The sequence below is a fragment of the Haliotis rubra genome, unplaced genomic scaffold, assembly GCF_003918875.1.
Source record: "Haliotis rubra isolate DU_JTF1 unplaced genomic scaffold, ASM391887v1 Scf121, whole genome shotgun sequence".
NCBI classification, from domain to species: domain Eukaryota; kingdom Metazoa; phylum Mollusca; class Gastropoda; order Lepetellida; family Haliotidae; genus Haliotis; species Haliotis rubra.
This window is the reverse complement of record NW_025765126.1, coordinates 2,114,774-2,139,351: the sequence shown is the minus strand read 5'-3', so window position 1 is coordinate 2,139,351 and position 24,578 is coordinate 2,114,774. Positions and strand designations below refer to the sequence as shown.

General features: G+C 40.9%; 2 protein-coding genes across 2 annotated transcripts; one reads left to right on the top strand and one right to left on the bottom strand.

The window, feature by feature from the left end:
* The first annotated feature begins 7,223 nt into the window (after positions 1–7,223).
* On the top strand, positions 7,224–10,027 carry LOC124265176 (putative nuclease HARBI1). Its single transcript, XM_046699969.1, has 3 exons — positions 7,224–7,693; positions 8,091–8,205; positions 9,188–10,027. The coding sequence occupies exons 1-3, from the start codon at positions 7,564–7,566 to the stop codon at positions 9,951–9,953; spliced, it is 1,011 nt and encodes a 336-aa protein (XP_046555925.1). The 5' UTR covers positions 7,224–7,563; the 3' UTR covers positions 9,954–10,027.
* LOC124265187 lies at positions 8,406–11,443 on the bottom strand. The gene is made up of 4 exons (XM_046699980.1): positions 11,027–11,443; positions 10,685–10,872; positions 10,086–10,193; positions 8,406–9,034 (listed from the first exon to the last, which is right to left on the bottom strand). The coding sequence occupies exons 1-4, from the start codon at positions 11,211–11,213 to the stop codon at positions 8,804–8,806; spliced, it is 714 nt and encodes a 237-aa protein (XP_046555936.1). The 5' UTR covers positions 11,214–11,443; the 3' UTR covers positions 8,406–8,803.
* Positions 11,444–24,578: the final 13,135 nt, after the last annotated feature.

Below are 24,578 nucleotides of genomic sequence, written 5' to 3'. Positions count from 1 at the left end.
CCAGAAATGGGCATCACATATTGTACCCATGTGGGCAATCGAACCCGCATGACGAGCGAACGCTTTAAATACGAGGCTACCCCACCACCCCCACATAGGGTAAGAGAGCACTGGATGTATAAAACACGTTTACTAACTTGTGATTTATTGAGTGACGTGCAACTAATCATGAGTCGTTTGAGTTCTCTCCCGGAAAGGTAGCATTTGTCCAATTTGAAGTCTTTTCTAATTAATAAACGCATACAAACTGGTTTATTGCTGCTTGAGAGTTCTTCGAACCATGAATGAAACACTTTCCGGGTTTATGTCTAAAATGAGTTGAAAATTTCACTGAAAATGTATAACACTTGAACAGTTTAGAGATTATGCACAATCACTGAAACATTCCCTGAAACATATTCACAGATGGAGAGTTTTGATTCTGTCCAACTCTTGTAAGAACCGTGTAGAAATTATATAAGCATTAATTAAGAATAGCATCATGTTCAAAATATATATCCCTCCTAAGTGCATTTCAAAATTGATAAAAGTGTATTCCAATTGGATGATGTCGCTCTGTGCAGCACAAGGAGTCATTATCCAGCACAGAGTATTATCATCCAGCTGAGAGCGTCATCATCCAGCACAGAGATTCATCATCCAGCACAGAGTGTCATCATCCAGCACAGTGTCATCATCATTCAACACAGAGCGTCATCATCCAGCACAGACAGTCATCATTCAGCACAGAGTGTCATCATCAAGCACAGACAGTCATCATCCAGCAGAGACTGTCATCATCCAGCACAGAGCGTCATCATCCAGCACAGAGTGTCATCATCCAGCACAGAGCGTCATCATCCAGCACAGAGTGTCATCATCCAGCAGTGAGAGTCATCATCCAGCACAGAGTGTCATCATCGAGCACAGAGCGTCATCATCCAGCACAGAGTGTCATGATCTAGCACAGAGCGTCATCATCCAGCAGTGAGAGTCATCATCCAGCACAGAGTGTCATCATCCAGCACAGAGCGTCATCATCCAGCACAGAGCGTAATCATCCAGCAGTGAGAGTCATCATCCAGCACAGAGTGTCATCATCCAGCACAGAGCGTATCATCCAGCACAAAGTGTTATGATCCAGCACAGTGCGCCATCATCAAGCACAGAGAGCGTCAAAGGTGTATTCAAATTGGAAAGCCAAAATATATGAGAAAGAAATAATGGAATAGAATAATAGAAAGATGTGAGCGTATTTATGTCATTTCATGCATATCGTGCAAGGGCTGATTTGTTTAAAGACTACAATGTATGTGATATAATTGTGTCGTTCGTAATGATACATTTCACTTTTTTGTCAAACAACCTTGAAATAATTGAATCAGGATTAACATTTATTGTCATGACCATTTATTCTCATCATCCAGCACAGAGAGGCATCACCCAGCAGAGAGCGTCATCATCCAGCACAGTGTGTCATCATTCAGCACAAAGAGGCATCATCCAGCACGGAGAGGCATCATCCAGCACAGAGCGTTATCATCCAGCGTCAGGAAGGGCCACATTGCTCATAGGGAAAGGCAGTTGTCCTGAGCGTCTCTGATCAAAACACCATGTTGTGGTCATATGCGTCCCCGTAAATATGTTGATAACCAACATTTATACTTGTATCTACAAGCTCCAACGTTCTAGATAGCGTGTTTTTCAAACAACTTTATTATGTTATGGAACTATGTGTTGTTTACGGACAGTAAGGACAAGTCATTATCCTTGGTGATTGCAATGCGGATATACGCCAGATAGCTTCAAAGGGTTCTCGAAGAGAGGAAAACTGTTTTCAGTTGTAACCTTTAGATGACAGTGTTGGTTTTCAGAACACATACAATAGTACTTCTGTGCTTGATTAATGCCTGTGTGTATATATCTTATTCCAATTCTCAAAAGATTCCGAAGTAATATAACAAAAATAATTATTCGTATTCTTCTTAGTCGCGGGTAGCTTGGCTAGCATCGATTCAAAAGATGCAGTTACCCTGAAGCTCAGTTCACCCTCATGTGTCATATGCTAGACATTTCATCAGGCCAATAGCTCGGTCTATAATGTCTATTCTCACTTCCTTTCTGTATTTCATCACAAACTAGTTTATCTATTGTCAAGAATTATTATTTCTCTTTGGTAAATACTTTGGGCAAATTATGTTTACCTTAAACATAATTTGCCCAAAAGGATTTACCAAAGAGAAATAATAAACTATTACATTTTCCCAAAGATTACATGCCGCACCTTCTGTCTTCCAAGAATATCAAATAGAGCGTCCCTTACCACAAAAGTCAAAGCTTTACCCACATTCGTCTTCACAACTACTCACCCATGTCTATTCTCAAATCTCAAGCATTATGATGATTCCATACTTGTATTGTGAGGGTCCCCTCATAAATATGTATAGAGGTTACATCATAAAAAAATGTTGCTCTAATCTAGAATGCCTACGAACCAAATACTTCCTGTATCTTTATCCAAAACAAAACAACTGATTTCACAACATAATATGGTTCCCACGTTGATACCCCTCTAACAAAAGTATGAAATGACAGTCCATCAGCAAAATATACAGCATGAGGATGCTCCCTGTCCTGGTCATCAAATAGGACTTGAAATATTCAACTTGATACTGATTCAACTTTTATACCAACATATGCAAATCTTAGAAACAATGATGATAATACTCCAAACAATAAAATGACTCCAACCAATATAATGACTATATATTTGTTCAATTTGAAATCAGTGGTAAAGGCTATTTGCTTTGTTTAAAGGTTGTACAGTGTATGGAACTGTATCATCTTGCATACATTCAAATATTTTGAAATCTTTTACTCACGCATCGTTTGCGATGTAGATTATAAAACAACGGGCTGAATCATATTGATTCACAGCACTCGCCATCGACTGGTTCTTGCGTCCGTCTGTATGTTTGGTGATCTTAGATCCACACGGTAGCTGATTCATCGCACAACACTTTTCTTCCTATATCAGATAAATCAGATTAACTGTATAATCCTCTGGATAAACTTTCATTACAAAACACTACTCCACATGTACGAGAGAAATGTAGAACCTTTTGCTAAAGAATCATAGTAGCACTCGGGAAGAGCAACCTCCTCATTATTAGTGCTGGGTAACGCTATTAGCTCTTCCCTCGTATGGACCCGGGGCAGAATAGGTCATGAGCGCCCCATTACTGGCCGTAAAAGGCAACCTGTTTGCCATGGGTGCGCCCCTGTGTTGGTGGAGGTAGGAATTCTGGTGGTTGAAGGCACTGGTTCCAGGAATAGTGTTCCAGTGCCCAACACATCACTTCCACCGTTACTTCACCAAGAAGGGTGGTAGAATGGGCCCGATTCTATCACTCGGCTGGACACGCCATGCCCTGAGTATGGGCAACTTGCATTTGACAGCTGTTGTTCATTGCAGTTCTATAAATCATTAATTACCAGTGACTTTCTTAGTCTGTTAAATCTGCCTAGCTTCCAATGCCAGAAGGCGGTGGCACGTGGGTTCATCTGGATAGACGGACCTCTGAAATATGTATTTCATGGGGAAACCAGCATGACATTTATTCTTAAAGTCATCACAGCTTTTTATGTCTTCATGTCTGGGGTATACCCACCCTGTAGCCCCGGTGATGTAGACTGGATTCCACTGTTACATCATTCATGTTGACACTCCATGGCGAGTGAGGAACAGAGGTGTTGAATCACATTACTTCAACCATGGCTCAAAATACTTCTTCTGGTTCACCATGGTGAGTGAGTGAGTTAACATTTAAAGTCATATCTGACTAAATCAAGTTATAGAATTATTATAATTAAAGGTAAATTATAAAACCTGTCAACGAATGACACAGATAAATTGTAAAACTAGTAATTTAATCTGAAACATTTTAACTAATTTATATTTGACAAGACAACATAAAAACAGGCTATAGATTGCCAACAACTGCAGTTAGATAACTATATTAGAGACCATGGGGACTTACAGAACATTTGCTATCTGCATGGATCCTAGCTGGATTTACACCATCCCTTCCACTGGTAGCGATGTATTTAGATAATTCTATTTCTTTAAAATAAAGAAATATTAAAAAATAATTTACATTATAAAATAAATCCTTAATTGTTTTGACTCTGGAATATTTATTACTTATGATTAGGTTCACCATGGAACAAACGTCGCCATGTTGATGGTTTATCATCTGACGAAGATGTCCTTACTAATGTCACAGATTCTTAGTCGAGCTTTATCATCATTGCACCTGATGGTGGGAAACCAGTAAAGCTCAATCCGTTTGGCATTGCTAAAGGCATGAAAGATCTCTGTGGTTAAGTGAAAAATCGTACACGTCTGTGATGTGGTTCTATCGTGCACGGACACAGCAATCAGATAATCTGCTGTCTTTGAAACAGTTTGTTAAACTTAAGTTGTTGTCTCGTAGCACAAGCCACTATCTCACGTTCTCAAAAGTGTTGTTATCTCCCTTTATCAAATATTTTAGAATGATCTCCCCTAAACGTTGTCTTCTTCCGGTTGGTAGTTTCATCAAAATGGCGGAGAAAAGTGACGTTAGCATTGTTGAGAGTGATGTAAAATTTGATTCAATGAACATGAAAGAACTTAGAACATACTTCAGAGACAGAAACCAGATGGTGACAGGGGATCACCTCATAGCCCGTGCAAAATGTGTGCATGCACTGAATTTACAGAAAAAAACTTCTGTAGTTGGACAATCTAACACTATTGGCACCCACCCTTAGCTGGGATTGAGCATCTATCGAACTGTGAACATTAAACCCATGAAAGCTATTCGTCAACTCAAGGCAGCGATATTTTATGAAGACCGGCACGTCTACAGCATAGCTGTTCACGGTATCTCTGACGACTGTGACCATCTGTTTGTGAGATGTTTAGTTATACCATCTCTACCAACAACAGATAAGAAGAGTAACCCGGACCATACGTCTGGGTCTGCCTGTCTAAAGTAACAGGCCATGTCAACTCTGCTTACTGTACCTGTGCACATTAAAATACATTCGTCGTTTGTTTTGTTTTTTGTGTTTTACATCTTGGGTTAAATCTAAATATATATCTTGAGGAAAGATTATGAATAATTTATTCGTTTTTTAAATTCAATTTCGGATCTATCAATGTAATAAATATTGGCATTACATAACTTTAAATAGATCTCCTGGAAATGGACGTGGATAAGGAGAAGCATATTACATGCAAATAATTTTTGATGATAATCTGTTTATTCATTGTGTATTATTGTCTAAAGGTATGCAGTTATCATTATATAATATATATCTTATTAGTGTTCACTGATGAATGTAATGGTCACGATGAGTAATATGAGTCAATTAAACACTGAATGCAGAAACTTAATTACTCGTATTCTTTTACAGAGCTGGAGCAGCCTGCAACCATGTCTCTGCTCTGATCTATGCCTTGGTGGATATATCACAGGAGAAGGAAGCAGGACAACTCTCGTATATCTGTACTAAATGTAAATGGATAAGTAGTATACACAATGGTGGTACGGGACCAGGTCCCGCCAAGGGCTCAATTAAAAGAATTGAGCCCTTGGGAAGTCCCTATTCCCGTACCACAATTGTGTATACTACTACTGATGTTTTCATGAAAATAGGTCAAATAGTTTCTGAAATATTGACTTTTACTTTATAATCTTCGACGAAAATAGCGGTTTTGCCGATACATTTCTAGTGTTTACGAATTATTTTAATGAAAGCACATTCATAGAATTGCACTTTATTTCATACAGATTTAATACAGAAAACATACGTGACTATACAAACATACATATACAAAATGTATACTACATATTCCTTGCATACACATAAAACAAAGAGTCACGTCATAGGGCGTCATCAAATTTCCCGAATAGAACGTTCGGTATCTCAACTGTTCAATGTAGTGGCTGGTCATATGTTATCTGCGACCCATCATATCATGAGATACCTGTCACAGAGGAAAGGACAGGTGATGGGGCGTGGGCGAAATTTCTGAAGAGCACGTTTGGTCACTCAGCAGCTTGGATAGAGATTGGTTATTGGCTATATCCTTGACCAGTCAATATGCTGGGTTTCGGCTTTATCAACTCAACCTTTCATGTAACAGTTTGTGTATTGTAAACATACACACTGGTAACGATGCATGAAATACACACATAAGACAAACAGGAGTAGATAGTCACTTTGGCGAGTTTATTTGTCCTCATTTTAGTGTTTTTCGATAAGTAAAACAAAGCGATTGAAATCCAACCACTGAGTAGAGGTAGTATTTATTTTCATATACATTTTATGCACACAACTAGTACAAAAAACATAATGGTTTGCTGTACATGTAACTATAACCTTCACCTTGATACGAATGGCTATCCAAACTAGAGTACACACATTACAGAATTCACGAGGTGACACTATACTGAATTATTTTAGTGTATAAACTTACAGTTGACACCCCCAACCCCAATATTTATGAAGGTGGGCGTGCCTATATCTTTACTGAATGCAAACGAGGTTCATAAGATTACACATGTGCTTGCATGTATAAACATCACAGACAGGGGCGTGACTCCATAAAGCAAGATGTCCAATGATATAACAGCGCATCTGTTTATTTTGCACTTGTCACGGGACAAACCTTTCAACAAGGACGTAACTACATATGCATTCTACCGGAGGCTGTTATTTCAAGGTCGAAAGAGGCTTTCAATTATCTCATTACTGTAATCTGCTTGAATGAATATACGCATGTGTATCGATACCGTAACTGATATACTATCCAGCTTTTATTGACGATAGATCAATGGAGACTGAGTTGATTGATACACGTCATAATTGCACCCGATTTGATAATTACACAGATCAAATACAAACGTTTTACAGAATGCTCATGTAAATTGCATAGAAAACTGACAATTCAGATCAACATGAACTTTTCAACAGCTTGAACACAAATGCTTGACATACCTTTGTATGGCTTACATGTTATAACTTATGATATTATTTCTGTCCATGTGTGACAATGTTTTGAATTACCAACTTACTGTCTTTTGTAAGAAACGTAGTAAAAGATTTCATTGCTGTAATAACACTGACATGTATATATGTATTCGATGTAAAGGTGCGACTTATCACTTTATATTCGCCTAGGTAAGGTGCGTTCTCACGGTGCGACTTGTAGTAACAACTTGTAGCATACGACTTGTAGTAACAACAAAGATCGTAACGACTTTGCTATTTGTGTACTTTTTAAGTCGTATACAACTCGTATCTCGCGAGATTCTCACGTATGACTCAGCAACATGGATTCGTCGAGTGAAGAAGAAACGCTAGCCATGATAATGTCAGTCTACATATCGCAGTCGGTAAAAAAAGAAGAGAAAGCCTAAATCGGTGTGGGTCCGTAACTGGATTCTTAGGCGGAACACGGCTGGAGCGTATAATTCGCTTCTTCGAGAGCTTGAACAGGAAGATCCAAGGTCACTGAAGAATTTTCTCCGTATGGACAAGGTGAATTTTGACATTTTGTTGGAGAAAAATTCTCCATACATCGAGAAGAAGTGTACCCCCATGAGAAACAGTATTCCTGTTGGAGAGAAACTGGCACTCACCTTACGATATTTAGCAAGCGGTAAGTTATGTGGTGTGTAAATGAAGCACAGATACTGCCGTTTCATTTCGCAAAGAATCCAAACTATTCTGTTAGGTTTCAAGTACGTATCAGTACAAAATATTATCAAAATACACGGCAATTGCTACTTCCGCGTGTTGACCACCTTGAACTAAGGAAAAAGCACTCTGCATCAAGTATGAAGGGGGATAATCAGTAAATGTTCTTGAGTGCGCGAAGCATCATAAAATGAGTGTCATTAGTGAAACTCAAATGAAATTATTCAAATGAGTACAAGAAATGGGATATAAATTTACCAAATGTAAATATAAATTGAAACTTTTATGTAAATGTTCATGCAAACGAAAGCGTTTAATGTTGGGAATGGGGTTTTGAAATATTACTTTTTCACCCACAGGTGACAGTTACAGCTCCCTTGAGTTCCTGTACCGGGTGCCAAGAATACCATCTGTAACTTTGTTCCTTGTGTCTGTAAAGCCATCTATGATGTACTTCAAAAAGACTACTTGCAGGTACCACATTCTTCACAAATCAATAAAACGAACAAACACCAATTTTTAATAAAATACTTTAAAATTTGTTGAACAGTTTTAGATATCTTCTTGAAAATCAGTGCATAAACCACACTTAAGAATTTGTCAGTGATGAATGTAAGTTTAAAATAGGTTTCAACTATGTAAAACAAATCATATAGACATAAAACAGACAAGGATTACATGATACATGAATGTTTATTATTTGATGGAAGTATTTTAAACATATAAATAGGCGGAAACATCTATTTACAGCTAAAGAGAACTATATTTTACATATGTTACGGAATGTTCATAATTTTTGGCTGGGGGCGGTGATGATGATTTTTATGGAGAAGTATAATGTGAATGACACCCCCCTGGAATTTATGTACAAAGTAAGTGATCCCCTGCATGTCATGTACAAAATCAATTACCCCCACCTCCCCCTTCCTTATTTATAAAGCATAACATTTTAATATTTCTATGTACAAAATTGCTGACACCCCCCTTAAGTCATTTGATATTTAGGCCTCATTTTCAAACTGATTTTCCAAAATCAGTGAATAGATTTTCAGTTTCAGTTCTTGTCTCTTTCTTAGGTTTTCAATTTTTTAAGCTCGAGCCCAACCTGCTGACCAAACAAAATGTCACAATCATTTGTGTCACTTTTGGCTTTCTTTTGGGATATCCTTTCCAATGTCCTGTACATTAGATTTTTTAATTCAGGACTGCCTGTTGCTTGATTCCTCCTCTTCTTGGGGTGTGGTTTAGCCTTGTCTGGTTTTTGAACAGGCATAGATTCTGCATAACCACTGCAGTGTGATGTCTGAAAAATATGTTGTCAGGAGTTAGTTCTATGAAAACAAGTCATATACAATCTTTTACATGCTTGACAAAATGTTAAACATTATACGTTTATATATGTTTAATTGAGTTAAACAAGACAATGATATACATGATTTGATAATATTATTTTCAGGTTCCTACTACTGAACGTGACTGGCACAACATTCAGGAAGAATTCATGGCAAAGTGGCAGTTCCCCCCACTGCATTGGTGCAATTGATGGCAAGCATATTGCAATTCGGGCACCCAACAATACAGGATCTGAATTCTTCAACTACAAGAAATTTTTCAGTATCATCCTATTGGCATTGGTGGATGCCAATTGCAAATTTATATTTGTAGATGTGGGAGCCAATGGCAGAGCTGGAGATGCAGCAGTGTATGCTAATTCCCAGCTTTCCTATGCACTACAGCATAACACATTAAATATTCCACAACCAACTCCCTTGGAGGGCCGACATGAACTAGTGCCGAGCGTTGTTGTGGGAGATGATGCCTTCCAACTAAAGCCACACTTGATGAAGCCTTATCCTATGAGGGATTTATCTTATGAGAAAAGAATATTTAATTACAGGCTGTCAAGAGCAAGGAGAGTATCTGAAAATGCATTTGGCCTTCTGGTCAACAGATTCTGCATCTTTCAAAAACCTCTACAAGTATCACCAGAAGTTGCCAGTTCAGTTGTCTTGGCAAGTGTTGCATTACATAACTTTCTCAAATCAAACTCTGACCCAGTCTATAACACTAATGATGCAGCTAATGTACACAGTGTTATCCGTGGTTTCATACAGCAGGGAGGGAACAGAAATGCCAGCAATGCAAGAGAAGTGCGAGATGAGCTGGCTGATTATTTTATGACAGAAGGTCAAGTTGATTGGCAGTGGGATATGGTGGTATAAACTCTGAAAAGTGACATTACTTATGTGAAATGTAAAATGTGGAAGGACTGAATTTATGTATACATATAATAAGTATTCACAGATGACAAATCAGTGACTCAGGAACTGTAATTTTAGATAGCAATTACTAACTTCTTGACTGCAGCCATTGTCAGTGGAATCCATGGTGCACTCAATGCTCCCTGTACATTCATTGTCATCAGTAATAGTGATGGGTGCTGCAGAAATTGGTTCCCTCATCTGAAAGAAATGTACATTTTATTAACTAACACAAATGGGTATTTGACAACATGATGGTACATGTTATCATTCATGAATATGTGACAGACCATATACTTAAATCATTGTTTGTACTTTGCAAGGAATAATACAACTGAAACTCAAATGTCATTTCATGTCTTGTCTCTTATTTATATTCTTTTTCAATTGGTGATGTAAAATCACATCTCAGCAGAATCACCACATGAATCAATAAAAGAAATATACCAACCTCCTTTATTCACAAAATTAGCCAATGCAGTAATTGCTACCTTCACTCCAAATGAAATAAATCAAACATTAGAAACAGAAATTTATAAGCACCATAATTTTATATTGTAATTTTTAAATGTTTTATTGCACAGTTTGACGCTATTATTAATATGAAAAAGAGTTCGCTAGATAAAATCCTTTCTGCATGCATCCCATATTCCATAATAACTGACGGAGATAGCATCATTACTGACAATTACCAGATTGTTAGTAGAAGGCCTCTGCTGTACATGGCATCTCAAGAAGGGGTCCAGGACTGTGAAAAACTCCCACGATGAATGGTACAGGTCATCCACCCCTGCACCACTTTTCTCCGACTGGGTGATTTTTCTTAGTTCCCGGCCATAATAAGTCCGTAGACTTGCGATTTTTGCCGCAACTTGTTCCACTGAAACACACAGTAGCAGAGATGAAGCAGGTGAAAATTACTGCCATAACTTGCTAATTATAATGTCTTTACGACTTTAGTCGCGGAGAAAATATACGACTAGCGTGTAAATAATAGACAAATGTCGTCTGCTAGTGACCGAAGAGGAACTCACCTGTCATTTCTCTCCCGTGGCAGTACATCTGTTCCGCGATCATTGACTGTGCGGCGAGTCTGTTGTCCCTTTTGGAATATGTGGCATGTTGAACATTCCATAGGCATTCCTGGGACAAGTAGAAACCTATAAACCGCTCGGTTTCTTCCCTGGTGAGGTCGATCTTTTTCTGGCGTGGCTCCGACATGATGTCAACATAAACAAAGGGGACGTCACTCTGAGGTGGACACAGATCTCAGCGATTTGATTGGTCGAGAGCTTGCGACTTGTAGTAGGAATTAGGACAAGTCCTATGTCTTTCAACTCGGTTGCAACTAGTTGTATGCGATTTCAAATCGTTACGACTTTGGTGTTCTCACGTTGCAACTGTGTTGCATGCTACAAGTTGTTACTACAAGTCGCACCGTGAGAACGCACCTTAAGAGGTGCTTTCTGTTGACGACTGTATGTGGCTCTCGCTGTGAGAAACTGCTAATTACCTGCCCCATAAACACGTCACTCGCTGTGAGCTGATTAATTTGCCCCATATATGCGTCTCTCGGCCTTAATGAGTTTGAGCATGGGGTCGGTCGGACAAAAGGCTCGGTCTACGGGTGGATGGCTTGCTGGCTACATTAAGCAGAAAAATAAGCATGCAAGACTGATAAAAAATCATGACGAGAAACTATCATCACATTGTGGGTAATGTGTAAGGGACTGTGTCGTGAGGTACGATCATCAACTCCTCTCAGACAAATGCTCTCGGCGGTCAGTCTTTCAAGTAGTACAATCCTGCGAGTATTGGTGCGAGAACAGGCTGTCGGCTAGGGTGCGATTGAATCTCTCAACGATGGCTTGGCTATGGTGAGCTCCTGCTATACCTCGTCTCACTTGGACTTTGTTCTTGGCCAGCAGCTGTGACACGGCTCCCATGAACTCGCGTCCGGGTTCGACTTGCAATATGGTAGGCCATGTCAAGCGACTGTGTTTGTATATGCCTTCAAAGGCTTTGGCGACTTCGTTCGAATCTTCGTTGTCAATGGCTCTGCTTCCTTGTAGCGACTGGCGACGTCGACGATGGTCAGGGCGTACTTGCAGGTTTTGCGTCTCACCCTGTCGAGAGGGAGAAACCGGAGGTTGGCTTGATGGACGCGATTAGGTGTGGAAATGTCAAATTTTCTTCTCGGGATGTATCAATGCGCCAGTAGTTAGACTTGGCAGATGGCTTGTTTTTTTAAGCCAAGCTTTGGCGACGTCTTCCGAGACTCGAGCTGCTTTGGCGAGTTTCGGGATGGCGTCCGCGCCTATCCAGTACCCGTGCGGGCTGTAATAAATTTTGTCCATGATGTATGTACTCATGTGTGTGTAAGCCTTCAATTAGTCGATACGCGTTTGTGTCCGTACAAGTAAGTGGTGACTCCGTCGATGCCGATCCATCGTTTCGTGTCCATGGGAAACAACGACGTCTTGTTGATTCTAAGTCCGTATATCCTGTGTCCGTTTTTTTCAGCATATTCATATGGTGTTATATTATTGAACAGGGCTTCCTTGAATCTGGCGTGGTTGATATGTTTTTTCACCACATATTTTCGGCGGCAGATTTCGGCGGCGGCTTTTTTGATGGAATACATCTTGGATTCGCAAGCCGACATACTCGAGGATTGGCGTGCCCGCGCATTCGTACTTCATCTTGCCGAGCACTTTTTTGTTGACTTGGCTGTGCATAGGGTGATCTTTGGGGTAGTCGCTGGTGTCATACAGGTGCATGTGTTTCTTCGTGTCCTCGTACACGTCCTCGGTGTGAATTCCATGAGCAGGGAATCCGTGTCTGTGTACAGCACTTCGCACCTGTCACCGTACTGTTTTTTCAGCTCGTTGTAGTAGAAATCGTACATCAAGTTATTGGATAAGTCGTGGATGATCATCCCCATGTAAACGGGCTGGTTGAATATGATGTGGTTTTTGTTCATGTGCATCTGCCGTTGTTTGGGTTGAACGGCTGACGGCTGACTATAAGTTTCCTGAGTTTTTTTCCTCGCTGGATCTGATAAATTTCACGTTAACGAGTTTTCTCAAATTCTCCATCGTCTTGCCGAACACCGAGATTTTCATGTGTTTGTACAAGTTTTTCTCGAAATCGCTGGTGGCCAGCTTTTGCAAGTCCGTGTTCAATCGGATGTAAGGCTCCATCCACAGACTTTGATTGAACTTGATTACTCTGTGTATTTTTGTGACTTTCATTCCCAGATTGCGATAGTGAACGACGTATTTAGACTTGTTCATTAAATTCAGCACAAACTTTTCAACGTTAGCCGGGTTATTGTTTCCCAGCTAGTTGATATTTCGTTGATATTCGGACATCCAGTCCGGGTTCACTGTCAATCGTTCGGGAGCTAGCGGATAGCTGTTGTGTGATTCATGTAGTTCTGCGGGATAGTCCAAGTCCGCTTCGAGCATGTAGCCTTTGTTCGAATCCGGTGCGATGCTATTCACGTCAATCATCTCGGGCGAGGAGACCCATTCGAATCCCCCGGTTGGGAGATACAGACTCATGGCCCAGACGTACAGGTTGTTAGCGTCGAGATAGAGTATGCGTTTGGTCGGTTAACATGGGTCATGACCTTCTACATACTTGTTGTTGGCTTTCACGTATCGTTTGGAGGCCATGGAAATCCCACCTCGCAAGCTTTTTTTCCATGAACAGGTGCATGTCGTAATCCGTCAGTAGTTTCAGCTCCACACCGGTCTTTTTCAACAAGGCATCCCAAGAGAAACTTGGGGATGAGAAATACCACGCGGGGTCCAGGCCGTACTGTTTTGAGCACGTTTTTCTGAATATCTCGAACACGTGGGCCAGCAGCAGCACATCCGTTTTCAAGTACAGGTCATGGTAATCGCCCAAATTCTTGGAGCCCAGTTTGTCCCAAACGTTAATCGCGTGCACGTAATCATCCTGGGAGATATTGGAATTGGTCAAGTTGCTGTAAAAGCGGTTGATTGGAGGTAATCGCGTCTCGTCTAACCTTGACCAATCGTCCATGTATTCATAGGGGTAGACAACCTTCCTCAGCAGCAGAGGTCGAGTCTCGGCGTCGGTGTATCGATTGGTGATGTAGAAGTCGTCCGGGTCGTTGGTGTTCACCAGACTGTCTAGAGACGACAGTATGAACTGAACGCTATCAATAAATCTCAGACCATCTAACGAAAACGATATGTATTTTTCCATGTTGTTGGGGATGCACGTTATTTTGCCGTCGTCCTTCACGATGGCCTGCATGATCATGTGGGAATTGTACCCGCAAATGTTGTGAAACACGACAGGGATTTTGATGATCTTGGGATCGAGTTTGAGCTTCAGGTTGCACGCGTTGTGAGCGGTGCCTCTGTACTTGCAATTGACGTGGCAGTGATCTCTCATAGAATCCCCGCACAGGGGTTGGTCGCACACATGGCAATTCTGAGCCTTCTTGTGAGTTCGCCAGTCGTACTTCGTCATGTGCATGGGGACGATGGTGTACAGCTTTTTCCTAATGGATTTCTCTTTGTGGCCACGTCAGGACCTCAGTAGACCACTGAAGTGTTTGTTTGTCCGTCGCATCAAAAGACCACGTAACTGAACCTGCAAGCTTTGTGCTCTTGCGTTTTGTTCATGAAACTTTTGTCCGGGTACGACAGAGCGACGGTGTCGACGTTTTTGATGAGGGCTTTGAAGTCGGCGTAGATGACGTAAGGCACTGACATTTGATGCTTGTGGTTGACGAATTTCAAGACGTTGTCGTTTTCGTCGGGCATGTCGATTCGGACGGCCGTCTGACTCACGCCTCGGCAATCCTCCAGGTGCAATTCCAGCACATCAGCTCGTGTGAAGCCATGGAGGCACCATTCTCAAAAGTGTTTTTTCCCCTCGTGCTTCGATTGATCGTACAACAGTCTGCTGAGACTTTTAATCATTGCGTAGTGATACTTGTCCTCTTTTTCGATCAGAAATAAATTGATCCTTCACACGGTTTTATCTAGGACGGGGCTTATCCTGTGCTCAATAGTTGTGTTCCCTTTGTGTCTGAAGACGTTAATAGCCTCGATGTAGGGATAGATGGAAAGTCTGTCTGTATGATGGGTAGCCTGATGCAAGTGGGCTGTGATCGACACCAGTAAACAGTTGTGGTCTTTGTGGTTCACGTTTACTATGGCTTGCTTTTTCTTGTAGTACGGTGGCAAGTCTAGGTACGACCCTCCTTTGAACGGCACGTAGTTCGCTACATCCAGGTAGACCGTATCTATCGTATCCACGACCGAGCCCAAGCCCATGTGCGTGTAGCATTCCAGGGATTATCATATTTTTGCAAACGACGTGTCAATGGAAACGTCGATGGATTTGGTCTGAGTTGCGACTTCTTGCTTGCCTCTGAAGTAAGGCTAGATGTGATTGGGCCGTCCGTCTGCTGTTTTTCCAGTGACATTCTCACCGTGAGTTGAAATTTGAGGCTTCCCAGATTGTTCAGTTCCTCGCCGACTTTGTCGGCGATCAGGGGTTTGATGTTGTCGACGTCCATGTCTTGGTCGACGTCCATCCTCCAGCCTCTCAGATAGTTCCGGCGTGCTTCATCCATGCGAACCGTAGTTCGACGGGTTTGTGTTCCTCCAGCAGTTCGAGGAGCTCGGCTTTCCTCAAGCGCAAATAACCTCTGAGCCCATGTTCTTTTGCTCGGAGCTTGAGTTGTTTCACCATGGATTCGTCTTTCATGCCAAGCAATTTCAGCAGCAGAGGTTTTTTCAAAAGGGAGTAATGATCACTCCGCGTTCTTTGGCACTCCTTTTCAGTTCTCAAACAGTTGGCATTGTTGCTATATCCAGATGCGAATTCAAATCTCTAATAGTCTTTTTCCACATGTGAAGTCAAATCTCTAGTACGATTTTTTTCGTTCGTTGCTATATCAATGTGTGAAAACTTTCTTAAAATTAATAATAATTATATTCAGACGCGAAGTCAAATCTCTAATAGTTTTTTTTCACTATGTTCAGATGTGAAGTCAAAGCTCTAATAGGTTTTTCGTTATAGTAAGGTGCGAAGTCAAATCTCGAATAGGGTTTTCGTTATAGTCAGGTGCAAAGTAAATCTCTAATAGGTTGTTCGCTAACTCTGTCAGCCTTCCCACATTTCTATTTCTATTCTATTCTTCATTGAGATAGTCTCTTTTCGTCAAGTACATGAGATGGCCTCGTACCACGTCTGCTCCGTGGGCTTTGCAATGACGATAATGGCATTTCACGCCAACGCCACAAATTTCGCATGTGTAATTCACGAAACCCTTTCGTATGGACGTCATGTGTATGCTGCAATATTCGGTGGTGCATTTCTTGCTGCAGGTTTCGGTTTTTCCTAGGAGCACCTACTTGCAGTTATACGATGCACGCCTTCCCATCTTTATGTATACACACCTAAATATATTTTAGTCTAATTGTTTTGCGATCATCACTGTCGCCGCTAGACCCAGCGCCACGAAAATCAGTTCCCGGTCTTTCTGTTTCGTGGAAGGCGTGTAAAACTGCGAGAGGGTAGTGTGTTCGTCGCCGAGAGGTTCGAGTCGTTTGCCTGTGAGCAGGTAGTATTCTCCCATGGCATAGTCGACGTTCTTGAACGTTTGAATGGTGTGGTTTTCACGCAAGAGTTGGTCGTTGATGAACCGTATTCTCTGCACGCATTTTGGGGTGTACTCTGCTTGAGCGGCTTGCAGTTTCTCGAAGGCCAAATCGTAAAGTTTACGTTCGGCTTCCACTCCAGCCACGTTCGACGTTCATAATTTGGAGAAGAGATAATTGCTGCCAGAAAATGCGAGGGCGTTGACTAATGCACCACCGACAATCATGGCGATCGTAGCCATTTCTTTTCTTTTTTTCAAATATTATAATATTACTTCAAAGTATTTTCCGGTACAATTCCTTGTTTCACGAGAATGTCCTTGGTGGCCATCGCCATCCCTAAGTCCATGACGAGCATACCCATGTCCTGCATGTTGAAATCGAGTTTAATCGTAGGTTGTTTGAGAACCATTTTCGTTAAATGAGCGTAACCTATGGTTAGTCCGGTGACTGCCGTGGCATGATATGCATCATTGACGAATGTTTTTCCTTCGGACGAGATCGTGTGTATATATAAAAATATATATATATATTTTTTTTTAGAACATAACATGCAGATTTATTTCTAATTGCATCGTTTGCTGCTGTTGCGGTTGTTGCTTTCTATTAATATATAGCAGCATAACAACGATGATGACAACCATACTTAATCCTGTTGCTGCTGCAACAATCCACGGAGTATTATTATTATTTTTGTGGTGCTTGGCTAAACCACCTTTTCTACTGGCGGCGACTTTTTTATCATTCTTGGTGTTAGTGACTTGTTGTATCCAAGCTTCCTCCGTCGGCGGGTGCGCATCCATGTTGTTGTATATTATTATCATCATTATTTTTTTCATCTTTAAGTTGATAATGCTTTGCCGTGATGATCGCCGCGGTCACCGGAGCTAAAACCATGCCTTATCTGTGATATAGCACACAGCTGACGGCGCTGAAAGCGTGGTCGATAAACAGATCTTTCTCGAGATCTTTCCACAGGTAAAGTCGAAGTTTTGGCGCAATGGGAAGGAAGTACGACGCTTAGGCTTGTGTTATGACAGACCCTATGGTTTTCGTCATTTCGGCGCCGCGTCTGGCTTCGTATCTCGTGTACAGCTTGTTGATTTCTTTGGCTGGAATTTTGTGAATTTTATCGGGAGTGTGGTCGCTCCCACCAAAGTATTGTTTGGATTTGCCACTGACTGCGAGCGCCACCAGTCTCTCGCGGTTGTCGTTTTTCTTATTGTCATCATCCAACATTTGTTTGAGCAGTTCGTCGCACTCCATCTTATAATGTAACAAGCAATTTTTAAGTCTAATAAAATAAAATGCGATGCACGCGAAACACAGAGAGATGAAAGTCAAGTTGCACACATTTGCTAGAATTTTGCTAGAATTTTGCTTTAAAAAAGCTAGCAGACTTTATACGCCACAGATTTGTTGGTTTTCAACAGGAGTTTGGCATGTTTGGTTTCTGCGAGCTGTTTCTTCAGTTGTTCTCGTTCTTGTTTGGTCGGGTTCACGTCGCTTTTTCGAACGAGTCCTCAAACGAATCCCTGGCCCTGCACTGAAACAGGGCGACCCATCACGTCTGTTCCCGTAAATCTTTCAGCACCGAGTTGAATTTCTGCGTCAAAACCCAAACGCTGTGCTTCGTGTGTCGGCCCCAGAAGGCCAGGTACGACAGCACATCTCGTTTTTTAACCATCTCCTTGTTGGCGCTGCAGTCGTCCAGGATGAACAGCGTCGATTCTCCTTTCAGTTTGTCGTGGTAAGCGCGCAAACAGTCCTGCAGATGAGTTCCCAGATCGATTTTGTGCACGTCCTGGTCAGTCATCACCCACGGTCTCTCCGTGTACGTCTTGTTCACACATAAAGTCGGGCAGAGAATGACGATGTGGTCAAACGCGCCAAAATATTGTATCCTTCCAGCATGTCCAGCATGAATGCAGTCTAGCCGCACCCCGTCTGACCGCATACGATGGTGCAGTGGGGATCGCGAGGTAAATCATTAAATGGCTTGCACGAATCTTCCACTGTCTATATTGACTTGGGCGTCCATAATCACGTACAAATATAATTTTAACTTTCCAGCTGGATTTTGAGCTTTTGTGGTGATTTGGATGGTGATCCCCTCGCTGCCGTTGTCGATGCGACGTCCGCTGCCATGTAGTCTGTCATCGTCCGTGGATCGCAGGTCCAGTCATAGCATGTAATACTTATACAGGTACTTATGGAGCGTCACGTAGGTGAAATCCAGTTCTTTGACGATGTCATTGACTTCCGGCGAGTGACGCTTGATGGCCGGTAGTTTTTTTATCTCATCCCACGGCTGGTAAGATCGCATGACTTGACTGAACAGCTCGTTAGAAAGGCCCTAGACGTCACTTCCACTTTCGTGATCTCGGGATTCGAAGTGAGTTCGCTGCCTCTTCGAAACGGCTCGTATTCCACCACGGGAATGGTCAAGATGCCTTTCATTGATCTAGCCAGCAAGTTCAGGTTGATGTTCCACAGTGTGTCACTCTTGTCTTTGACGATCGTTCGGTGTTGCAGCCCGCGGTTGTACAGGATGGACAGTTTTTCCGAGTGCTGGGTGCGAATCTGCCTGGCCAGTTCCATGCTCGTGACCATGTCAAACTCCAGCGAGATGTTGTCGACAAAGTAGATGGCCACAGTGTCGTTCGGCGTTAAGATAACTTTGCCGGCATGGTAAAACGGCATGTGCCCCTCGAACATCTCGAAGTTGAGCGGTATGCAAAACCAATTCCCGTACGCCTCGGCGGCAGCTTTTTCTCCTTTCATTATTTGTCCGAGCTGGTCTGGTGTGTAAACTTTTCCCACACGTAGGTCGGTCGATACGTCATTATTCTATGTCATCGCGTTCTTTCGAGGTTCTCCAGAGGTCCATGTAAGAGTAAAACAGGTCGCTGTCGTCGATGCTCAGCACCTTGTTCCCGCTGATTTTGATGTTTTTTTTCTTGACGATGGCTTGACCCAGGTTGTTCACGATTGTGCGTTTGTCATCCGTGGACTCAAACGTGATGTGAAAAGCCAGTCGAGTCATGCCGGGGACGGTGACGTCGTTCGCACCTAGTTTGGGGAATCGAACCAGCAGCATTTTGTTTTGATCGATCGTGTTTGTGATTGTTGGTCGTATTTACATACAACAAAGAAGAATCCCCACCACAAGCCTCGAGGGGGTCATGGTTTTTTCAGATCCTAATATTTTACTCTGGACCATTTGTTTATCCGAGCACTGGTACCTCATCAGTTTAAAGTATATTCATCAAAGATCGTCGAAAAAACAATTAAATATTATTTTATAAAAAAGAGTATATATACAGAATGCGACTGTACCCAGTCGCGGATGAAGTAGCAAAAACACTGGAAACCGTAGACGGGTTTCGTTTGGGACAGATATGCGAGATCAAACAACAACTAGAACTTGATACGCGGTCGGCATTACAGAAAAAATATCACAGGGCCATCATTTCTGTGGACGGTGTTGACAGCGCTCTTGTTTCAGTCAGCATGGGATTAGGCGTAGCAGGTATCGGATTATTATCCACCATCTTGGCTGCATCCGTGGTGCTAGGCATTGAAATAACAGCCGGAGTAGTAGGATTGTCGGGATTGGCGCTTAAGTATGTGTCTCACAGACTGCAATGTAAAGCATTGAAACACGACGAAATTAGAATTCTAGCCGAAGCAAATTTAATCAGGATAGATGACCATATTTCCACTGCGCTCACTGACTCTAAACTCTCCGAGGAAGAGTTTCGTTTGGTGCTATCAGAAATCGCAAAATATCACAGAATGAAACAAGAGATTCGGACCAAGTCTCTTAAAAACGCCGTCATTTGCGAAGACGAAAAAAACAAATTCATAGAACAAGGGAAGCAACAGGCCCGACAAGCTTTCATTACGACAACCAAACAAATCATAGGAGATTCACAATAAACTGTTTCACAGACATAAACAAAACGTAGCAAGCCAGACTGAGGCGACTCCCGGGAGGAATGCCGAGACGTGCGTTTTCATCCAGCTTCACACAGCTGTCGCCTCTCTAGTCAGCCGGCCGTTCATCATAGCCGAGACATACACACTGCGACTTGCCCACAGCGCCAAGCTTAATGCTACCGAGACGGCAGCGACTTAACTCGGGGCACTGGCAAGACAGCCAGCCAGCCAACCAGTCGGCTGTACAAGCCAAGCCTAGCCACACACTGCGACTCGCCCACAGCGCTCGCTCAATGCTACCGAGACGGCAGCGAGTCGACCCGGGGAACTGCCGAGAGAGCCAGCCAGCCAGCCAGTCGGCTGTACAAGCCGAGCCTAGCCACACACTCGCTCGGTGATACCGAGACGACGACCCGGGGGTGGAAACTCCGGAGAGATGTGTTTCATTCACTTTCAGACATCTGTATCCTCGCTAGTCGTGGTGTATTACGACATAGAAGTGTTTCGTGATAGGTATGCAATACTATGTACAGTGTATTATGACATAAAAGTGTTTCGTGTTAGGTATTCTATATGATGTACAGTGTATTACGACAAAGAAGTGTTTCGTGTTAGGGATGCTATGTACAGTGGATTACTACATAGAAGTGTTTCGTGTTAGGTATGCTATATTATGTACAGTGGATTACTACACAGAAGAGTTTCGTGTTAGCTTTGCTATATTGTGTTCGATGTATTACGACACGAAACAGTTCTACGTCGTAATACACTGCACATAATATAGCATACATAAAACAAAACACTACTATGTCGTAATAATCTGTACATAAGAAAGCATACCTAATAAGAAACACCTCTGTGCTGTAATACACTGTACATAATATAGCATAACTAACACGAAACACATCTATGTTGTAATACACTGTACATAATATTGCATACCTAACACGAAACAAATCTAAGCGTTAATACATCGTATGTAATATAGCTTACCTATCACAAAACACTTGTATGTAGTAATACACTGAACATAATATAGCATCCCAAACATGAAACACTTATATGTCGTAATACACTGAACATAATGTAGCTTACCTAACAAGAAAAACTTCTCAGATGTGTTTCTTGTTTGGTATGCTATATTATGTACAGTGTATTACGGCATAGGAGTATTTCGTCTTTGGTATGCTATATTATGTACAGTGTATTGCTACATAGAAGTGTTTTGTGTTACGTATGATATATTATGTACAGTATATTACGACATAGATGTGTTTCGTTAGGTACGCTATATTATGTAAGGATTATTACGACATAGATGTGTTTCGTGCTATGTATGCAATGTTATGTACAGTGTATTACTTTCGTGTTAGGAATGCTATATAATGTACAGTGTAATACAGCAGAGAAGTGTTTTTCGTTTCGGATGCTATATTATGTATAGATTATTACGACATAAAAGTGTTTCTTGCTAGGTATGCTATATTATGTACAGTGTATTACGATATAGAAGTGTTTCTTGATAGGTATGCTATATTATGTACAGTACTAGTGTATTACGATATAGATGTGTTTCTTGTTAGGTATGCTATATTGTGTACAGTGTATTACGACATAGAAGGTTTTCGTGTTAGGTATAAAACATTGTGTACAGTGTATTACGACATAAGAGAGTTTCGTGTTAGGTATGCTCTATTATGTACTCATTATGACGACATAGAAGTGTTTCATGTTTGGGATGCTATTATTTGTACAGTGTATTAGGACATGGAAGTGTTTCGTGTGAGGTATGCTGTACTATGTACAGTGCAATACGACATAGAAATGTTTTGTGTTAGGTATGCTATATTGTGTACAGTGTTTTACGGCATAGAAGTGTTTCATGTTAGGCATGCTATATTATGGACAGTCTATTAAGACATAGAAGTGTTTCGTGTTAAGTATGCTATGTTATGTACACTTCATTACGACATAAGAGAGTTTCGTGTTAGGTATGCTCTATTATGTACTCATTATGACGACACAGAAGTGTTTCGTGTTAAGTATGCTATATTATGTACAGTGTATTACGACATAGATGTCTTTCGTGTTAGGTATTCTATGTTGTGTAATGTGTATTACGAGATAGATGTGTTTCCTGTTAGGTATGCTATATTATGTACAGCTTGTTACGAGATAGAAGTGTTTCATGTTAGGTGTGCTATATCATGTGCAGATTATTACGACATAGAACTGTTTCGTGTTATGTATGCTATATTATGTACTGTGTATTACGACATAGAAGTGTTTCATATTAGGTATGCTATATCATGTACTCAATATTACGACATAGAAGTGATTCGTGTTAGGTATGCTATATTATGTACAGTGTATTAAGACATAGAAGTGTTTCATCTTAGGTATGCTATATTGTGTACAGAGTATTACGACATAGATGTGTTTCATGTTTGGCATGCTATATTATGTACAGTCTATTAAGACATAGAAGTGTTTCGTGTTAAGTATGCTATATTAGGTACATTTCATTACGACATAGATGTGTTTCGTGTTAGGTATGCGATATTATGTACAGTGCATTACGACACAGAAGTGTTTCGGGTTAAGTATGCTATATTATGTACAGTGTATTACGACATAGATGTGATTCGTGTTAGATATGCTATATTTTGTGCAGTGTATTACGACATAGAAGTGTTTCCTGTTAGGTATGCCCTATTGTGTACCCATTATTACGACTTAGAAGTGTTTCTTGTTAGGTATTCTATGTTGTGTACTGTGTATTACGAGATAGATGTGTTTCCTGTTAGGTATGCTATATTATATACAGCTTATTACGAGATAGAAGTATTTCGTGTTATGTATGCTATATTATGTACAGTGTATTACGACATAGAAGTGTTTCCTGTTAAGTATGCTATATTATGTACAGCGTATTACGAGATAGATGTGTATCGTGTTATGCATCCTATATTATCTACAGTCTATTACGACATAGAAGAGTTTTGTGTTAGGTATGCTATATTATGTACTCATGATTACGACATAGAAGTGTTTCTTGTTAGGTATGCTATAACGTGTACAGTGTATTACGACATAGAAGTGTTTCCTGATAGGTATGCTATATTATGTTCAGTGTATTACGACATAGAAGTGTTTCGTGTTAGGTATGCTATATTATCTTCCCTGCATTACGACATAGAACTGTTTCGTGTTAGGTATGCTATATCATGTACTCAATATTACGACATACAAGTGATTCGTGTTAGGTATGCAATATTATGTACAGTGTATTAAGACATAGAAGTGTTTCATGTTAGGTATGCTTTATTATGTACAGAGTTTTACGACATGGAAGTGTTTCGTGTTAGGCATGCTATATTATTTACTCATTATTACCACATAGAAGTGTTTCTTGTTAGGTATGCTATATCGTGTACAGTGTATTACGACATGGAAGTGTTTCGTGTTAGGTATGCTATATTATGTACAGTGTATTACGACATAGAAGTGTTTCTTGTTAGGTATGCTATATTATGTACAGTGTATTACGACATAGAAGTGTTTCTTGTTAGGTATGCTATATTATGTACAGTGTATTACGACATAGAAGTGTTTCTTGTTAGGTATGCTATATTATGTACTGATTATTACAACACAAAAGTGTTTCGTGTTAGGTGTGCCATATAATGTACAGTGTATTACGGCAGAGAAGTGTTTATTCTTAGGTATGCTAAATAATGTATACATTATTACGATATGGAAGTGTTTGGTGATAGGTATGCTCTATTATGTACTCATTATTCCGACATAGAAGTGTTTCTTCTTAGGTAAGCTATCTTGTGTACTCTATATTACGACATAGAACTGTTTCATGTTTGGGATCCTTTATTATGTTCAGTGTATTACGACATAGATGCGTTTCATGTTAGGTATGCTATATTATGACTGATTATTACGATAAAAAAGTGTTTAGTGTTAGTTATGCTACATA

Excerpts from the sequence above, each read along its gene's own strand:
- LOC124265176 (XM_046699969.1), top strand. The coding sequence starts at position 7,564 with ATGGACAAGGTGAATTTTGACATTTTGTTGGAGAAAAATTCTCCATAC. Across the intron at positions 7,694-8,090 it reads CTTACGATATTTAGCAAGCG|GTGACAGTTACAGCTCCCTT; the intron begins GTAAGTTATGTG and ends TTTCACCCACAG. Across the intron at positions 8,206-9,187 it reads TTCAAAAAGACTACTTGCAG|GTTCCTACTACTGAACGTGA; the intron begins GTACCACATTCT and ends TATTATTTTCAG.
- LOC124265187 (XM_046699980.1), bottom strand. The coding sequence starts at position 11,213 with ATGTCGGAGCCACGCCAGAAAAAGATCGACCTCACCAGGGAAGAAACC. Across the intron at positions 10,873-11,026 it reads CCACGGGAGAGAAATGACAG|TGGAACAAGTTGCGGCAAAA; the intron begins GTGAGTTCCTCT and ends TGTGTGTTTCAG. Across the intron at positions 10,194-10,684 it reads GGCCTTCTACTAACAATCTG|ATGAGGGAACCAATTTCTGC; the intron begins GTAATTGTCAGT and ends CATTTCTTTCAG.